Source organism: Drosophila montana, unplaced genomic scaffold (assembly GCF_035044405.1).
Source record: "Drosophila montana isolate Dmon_TW-CO22-7 unplaced genomic scaffold, ASM3504440v1 contig_1965_1, whole genome shotgun sequence".
Lineage (NCBI taxonomy): Eukaryota > Metazoa > Arthropoda > Insecta > Diptera > Drosophilidae > Drosophila > Drosophila montana.
The window spans coordinates 98844-105259 of record NW_026996882.1 but is presented as its reverse complement, the minus strand read 5'-3'; the positions used below and the strand labels follow the sequence as shown (position 1 = coordinate 105259).

Below are 6416 nucleotides of genomic sequence, written 5' to 3'. Positions count from 1 at the left end.
GTTCGTTTGTCTTACATATTTAGGGGAACAGAACTGCTTGGATGTTGGGTAAAACACCGCCATGGGCAATGGTGACGCCCGAAACCAGTTTATTTAACTCCTCATCGTTACGGACGGCCACTTGCAAATCGACGAGGGATGATTCTAGTTTTCTTGTTTTCGCGTGCAGCATTGCCATCCAACTCAAAAACTTTAGCGGCTATATTAAAATTAAATGTTACTTGAATGCGAACGTAAGAATTTTATACGATGTTTATTAAGATGTGTAATCGATAGTTAAAAACTATCAACCGCTCAGCTTGATGTATTGCCGATAATAGACATTTTTTAGGTCATCTTGAATTTACTCACTTGGCGCTGCTATACAAGTTTTGTATTCTTCAATTGTAGTTTCAAGGCAATATAACTATTTTACACCACCGGAAATCGATTCCTTGTGTAAAACTACACAGATTAAGTAACAAAAATTGACTTGTTTAGACTTTTTTTTACAAACGGAACTATACTAAACAATAACCTCCACAGTCCGCAAACACTCATTTTGAAGAATTTACTCATTTGGAACTGTTATTCGAGTTTTATTTCTTAATTATTTAATATTTTAGGCAAGATACATACTCTCCGCCTCTGGACGTTGATTCCAGTAGTAAACTAAACCGATCTTAAATTCTGTATAGATATATATGTGTACATTATTTAAACATTTTATTTACCCAGCTGTGCAATTATGATAACGCAATGAAATTGCTTAAATAAATATTGAGTAAGTATACAACAAATTGCTCAGGTACATATTTATAATAATCAAAGCAACATTTATCCAAGTGTGTGTATGTATACACCTTATGATTAGGCTGCATCGCCATGTTACTACGTTTGCCGCTATTGTTATCGCGTTTCCTGCACAATGGACGGCTGCGGCTGCTATTCCTAGCGCTTATTGTCCTGCTGTTGGGCGGAATACTCTTAAATTATAGATGGCAATCGGATGTGCAGCTGTGTTTTATTGACAGGGAGCAAACAGAGTCGACATCCATTGGCCCTTTGACGGACTCTATTGTGCCTGTTCCAAAAATTTTGGAAGACGTGCTTTCAACAGATCCCAAGCCAATACCTGGCCGTAGCATATTCTTTCATGAAACAAGTTGTCACAGACCAAAACGCAGAAGACAGCGTCATGGCCAAAGTCCTGAATTACAGTATAACATGTTGCAGTTGACGGCGCGCCAGGCATGTGCCATCGAATCTGCCGCATTGCATAATCCGAATTTTCAAGTGTTTGTGCTGTTCGCTGGTCCCACCTATCGACACTTCAGCAACAGCAGCCAACGCCAGCAGCCGATCATCGATGCCATTCTAAGCTACAAAAATGTGCAGCTTCGACAATTAAATCTTTGGCGCTATGCGGCCGGCACGCCCATTGAGGAGTGGCTAAAGGATGGCCGCTTGTTTCGGTCAAGGTGAGTAACACCAGATTTTAATAATTGACTTACGAGCCTGTATCTGAATGTGTGCCTTTCAGCTATCTTTTCTCGCATATATCAGATTTTCTTAGATTTCTAACGCTATATCGCTATGGCGGTATTTATTTGGACATGGATGTAGTAATGCTACGCAGCATGGAGGATGTACCGCCAAACTTTACGGGCGCCGAGTCTAATACACATTTGGCCGCTGGTGTAATGAGTCTAGCCCCCACTGGTTTTGGTCATGAGATTGCCGAGTCTTGCCTGCGGGATTTTCAGCTGCATTTCGATGGTAGTGACTGGGGTAACAATGGGCCTGGAGTAATAACGCGTGTGGCACAACAAATTTGTGGCACAAAAGATATCTCACTGATGCTGGAAGATCGGAAACGCTGCCTTGGCTTCAAGGTATTCGATCGCAATGCATTTTATGCTGTACCCTGGAAGCATTGGCGACATTTCTTCGAACCACAGCTGCTCGAGCAGACTCTGGCACACACGAAGGACTCGTACTTGGTACACGTGTGGAACAAGCACTCCAAGCAGCTGGCCATCAAGGTCGGATCGAGTACCGCTTATGGCAAGTATGCAGAGCAGCATTGTCCCAGGGCGTATGCAGCAGCGGGAGAATATTTCTAAAAAGCTATTGAAATATAGTTCAACATACCAAAGAGTTAGAGAGACTTAGGTAAGTTAAGTTAAATTGTTTAATATGCTAGCAACGCGCATTCCAAATTTTATATGAGTTACGAACATTTAGTCGGCACAAAAATGAGAAAGCAGTAAATGTTGTATTTTTCAAATTTGCTGGTTCAGCGGACCCAACAAACATATTCCATTTATTTATTTATTTTTTTAAAACTTCTTATTATTACATTACATCACATTATTACATTAAAATAACGTACAAAAACGAAAAATATACTTAAATGTGTGACATGCATGTATATAAAAAATTAAATTTAAATGAGTTTAAAATGAAAATATCTACATGGATCTATAGCTTTGGCTTGTCAAAGACTCAATATCATTGCAAACAATTACGAACCAATTCGAAATAAGTATTGTTAAATGGCTCTGTTCTTCTTCATGTGAGTAGCGCGGATCGTCCAATAAAGTTTTTTCTTCAACTTTAAGACTTCACCTTTTAGCCAATTTTCCGCCCCCGAGACTCTTCAACCGAAATAACACAAATTTACAAAAAATGTTTTCTTTTGTGAGCATTGAACAAAACTTAAAGCCGATCGGATAACCTTGGCCGCAACTTTTCACCACCAAAATATATAGATACAAAATTTCATATATATTTATACACATGATTATACTTTATAAATACTAAATTATGGTTCTGTTTGCAAGGGTATTCAAATAAAATGTGTTTTTGACTGTCCCATTTAATGGATTTTTAATAGATTATATATTCTAATTTCATACAACTCAAAAATAATCTTTAAATTTATTCGAATCTCAGTACACAGAGCTCAGCTAATTTTATAAATCAGATGTAATTTGTTTTCTGTACACCAATTTTAAAAGTTCTTCTTTTGTATACAAACCTTTATATGTACAATATGGGAAATATATTAATCTGTGAATGTCTGTGAATATTCAATAATAAAAAATGTAAAAAAGTCTTATTCTTATTACCGCCTCATTATTTATCTACGACTATTTGCTGCCCTGAGTTATACAATTTGTAAAAATCAAGTAAGAGTACTTTAGTCGGGAGTGCCCATCTAGGAAAGCCCTGAAGCCCGCGCAAGGGAACCGTCACAAACATTCTAGCTTGTTTGATATGTTAAATGCTTTCATTATATGTTTCGGTGTTTATTGTCCGATCCCTAAACAATTTTCGGGCATAATAATGGCATTCAAGTGTGTGTAAAGACAAGAACAAGGGAGGTATCCAAAAAATGAATTATTCTGGATCTGTGTATGCTACGCAAGAATCTACATATCAAATTTGATATCTCTATATATCTTTTAAACTACGGGATATGTTTAAAAAACGTAAATTCCATATCGATTTTATAGAAATTGAGCAAGGTGATCGTAAACAAACTCGTTTTTTGCGTGCACTAGCTGGACCTACGATCAAAATTTCTATTTTATAGCTTTTATGAATTCCGAGATAGACGAGTTCGCACATACTTACAGACGGACATGGCTAGACCCACTCGGCTATTGATACTGATGGGGTCACAACCACTTCCCTCTGCTTATATGCATTTGCGCAAAACCATTTACCCTTTATTAAAACATTCAATGGGTTCAAGGTATAAAATCACAATATGTTGGAGTTGACGGCGCGTTAGGCCTGCGCAATTGGGTCAGCAGCGTTCCACAATTTCAGTCATTAGCTCTTTATTCTTTGTGCTTAACCTTCTTATTGTTTTAACTTCAAATAAATTATGGACTAACAGCCAATAAGTTGATTTAATCTTTTCTAGTGGATAAAAGATTGTTGTTTCATTCAAGGTGAGATACATTTTAAATTTCACCTAATTACGCAAACTTGTGGTGTTGCGCAGCGTAGAGAATGTGCCGCTAAGCTATGCAGGCATCAGATCTTACACTCACCAATGGATTGTTGAGCAGAGCTACCATTGGGCTTGGACACGTATTTTCCAAGTCATCTCTGAGTTATTTTGAACAATAATTCGCTGGTGGTAACCGGGCCAAAAATGGACATGATGTGATCATGCGTGGATAAAGGATTTGCTCGAGGATCACAAACGTTGCCATTGGTTCAATGTGTTCAATTGTAATTCGCCTATTGACTTACCATATAATGTTTGATGCAATTTCCTAATTAATTGCAATATTTGCTGTAGACGCTTGCATGGACTCGTATGCAGGACTCGTACTGGGAGCATGTTTGGAACAAGCGCTCTAAAGTTATATTTAACATCTAGGTGGGCTTGTTATTTGTCTTTGGCAAGTTACTATGCAGAAAAAAATGCACTAGAGCGGCTGCGGCAGCGGATAAATATTTTTTAGATAAAATATAAATAACTGTTTCAGAGAGTGCTTCGAAAAACGGGAATCCATCCAGGCACAGCTAATTATTAATTATCAATTTAATTACTTGAACCTATTTATCACGGTATATTTTTCAATGATATTAAAGCTTAGGAACATTTAATGTTGTTTGTTTTTTGAAGCAGAAATCTCCCGCAATATCTTTATTGCTAATGTTATGTTATGTTATGCAAGGAATAATGCGAAAATCGAAATTAATTCCCAAAGTCCAACTATAAAGTCACAAAACATAATATTTATTTCTCAAACCTAAATTTTAATTGTATGCATTGGTAGATTAAATTGATTCATAATATCTATTAAGTTTACATATCTTCGATTAGGCGTTACATGTGTAAGCACAATATCAAAAAGCCATTTAAGTCATTTGTCTAGCTATAGGGAGCGCAACAAATACACATTAATTGGATACGCCTATTGCTTGGCTAACACTCTCAGTATTTGCATACATCTCGCAGCATCAAGATGACATTACATTTGACGCTATTTCCTCACAAGTTTCTTCAAAAGATTCGAGTAAAATTAATTCTAGCGCTTTTTGGACTGCTTGTAGGCGGAACAATTCTTAATTACACATACCAACGAGACGAAGGAAAGGCGATGACATATTTCACATGGAAGCAAGCAAATCTACAATCCATTAGTACAAATGTTCCCAGACCACTCAACGATGTGTTGCTGACGGAACCTCAGCCAAAACCCGGACGCACCATATTTTTTATCGAGACCACCCGCGTTATCAGGCCAAAACCAGAGATGATAAACAACATGTTACAGCTGACGGCGCGTCAGGCTTGCGCAATTGAGTCAGCAGCGTTGCATAATCCCACTTTTGAGGTGTTTGTCCTGTTCGCTGGTCCCACCTATCGTTACTACGAGAACAGCAGCCAGCACCAGCAGCCGATCATTGATGCAATTCTAAGCTATACGAATGTGAAGCTCCGTCAATTGAATCTTAAACGATTTGCGACCGGTACACCTATTGAGGATTGGGTAAAATATGGATATCTGTTTAGCTCGAGGTTAGACGTAGCTAGTTTCCTAATTTGTAACTTACTATATGTATTCGTTTGGTTTAGCTTTTTGATTAATCACATATCTGATCTGATCCGGTTAATAAGCCTCTATCGCTTTGGTGGTATCTATTTGGACATGGACGTGGTGGTATTGCGCAGCATGGAAGATGTGCCCCTGAACTATGCAGGCGCCGAGTCTAATACTGACGTTGCCAATGGCGTCTTAAGCATGGCGCCAACTGGTTTTGGACATGAGTTTGCTAAATCTTGTCTACTTGACTTTCAGCAGCATTTCGATGGTGGTGCCTGGGGCACCAATGGACCTGGTGTCATCACACGCGTAGCAAAGAGGATTTGCGGCACCGCGAATATATCACTGATGTTGGAGAATCGCACACGTTGCCAGGGTTTCAATGTGTTCAATCGTACTGCGTTTTATGCAATTCCCCCTGGAGATTCGCGCCACTTCTTTCAGCCGCAATATTTGGAACAGACGCTGGTACGCACGAAGGACTCGTACTTAGTGCATATGTGGAACCAGCTCTCCAAAGTATTTCACATAAAAGTCGGCACGCGAACTGCCTATGGCAAGTATGCAGAAAAAAATTGCCCAAGGTCGTATGCCGCAGCGGGTAAATATTTTTAGAGCGATTTTTAATATCTGTTTGAGAGTGATTTCTGAAAATTTAAAGTGTGCTTTCCTCCAGCGAAAGGCAAAAGCTGATCCATAAATATTCCGTTTCTATACAACCATTACTAATTTAATTATATATACATATTTGGCATGGTAATTTCTACTGGTATTTTTTGTAATAGAAATCTCTCATCATCTTTTTTTGTTAACTGCGATGAATTAAATGTTTATGTCTGCAATGATAGAATTATAGATCTA

The 6416-nt window shown here is 38.3% G+C and overlaps 2 protein-coding genes across 3 annotated transcripts; both read left to right on the top strand.

Annotated features, from left to right (window-relative positions):
• Positions 1-605: 605 nt before the first annotated feature.
• LOC135426171 (lactosylceramide 4-alpha-galactosyltransferase-like) lies at positions 606-3103 on the top strand. Of its 2 annotated transcripts, none has more exons than XM_064679177.1 (3): positions 606-763; positions 854-1460; positions 1523-3103. In XM_064679177.1, the coding sequence occupies exons 2-3, from the start codon at positions 865-867 to the stop codon at positions 2103-2105; spliced, it is 1179 nt and encodes a 392-aa protein (XP_064535247.1). In that variant the 5' UTR covers positions 606-763; positions 854-864; the 3' UTR covers positions 2106-3103. The 2 variants fall into 2 exon arrangements, with proteins under 2 accessions (XP_064535247.1, XP_064535246.1); XM_064679176.1 differs by having other exon boundaries at positions 610-763; positions 826-1460.
• Positions 3104-4954: 1851 nt separating this feature from the next.
• On the top strand, positions 4955-6365 carry LOC135426170 (lactosylceramide 4-alpha-galactosyltransferase-like). The gene is made up of 2 exons (XM_064679175.1): positions 4955-5530; positions 5588-6365. The coding sequence occupies exons 1-2, from the start codon at positions 4974-4976 to the stop codon at positions 6168-6170; spliced, it is 1140 nt and encodes a 379-aa protein (XP_064535245.1). The 5' UTR covers positions 4955-4973; the 3' UTR covers positions 6171-6365.
• Positions 6366-6416: the final 51 nt, after the last annotated feature.

Coding starts and splice junctions, on each gene's coding strand:
- LOC135426171 (XM_064679177.1), top strand. CDS start 865: ATGTTACTACGTTTGCCGCTATTGTTATCGCGTTTCCTGCACAATGGA. Junction 1,461..1,522: donor GGCCGCTTGTTTCGGTCAAG/GTGAGTAACACC, acceptor TGTGCCTTTCAG/CTATCTTTTCTCGCATATAT.
- LOC135426170 (XM_064679175.1), top strand. CDS start 4,974: ATGACATTACATTTGACGCTATTTCCTCACAAGTTTCTTCAAAAGATT. Junction 5,531..5,587: donor GGATATCTGTTTAGCTCGAG/GTTAGACGTAGC, acceptor CGTTTGGTTTAG/CTTTTTGATTAATCACATAT.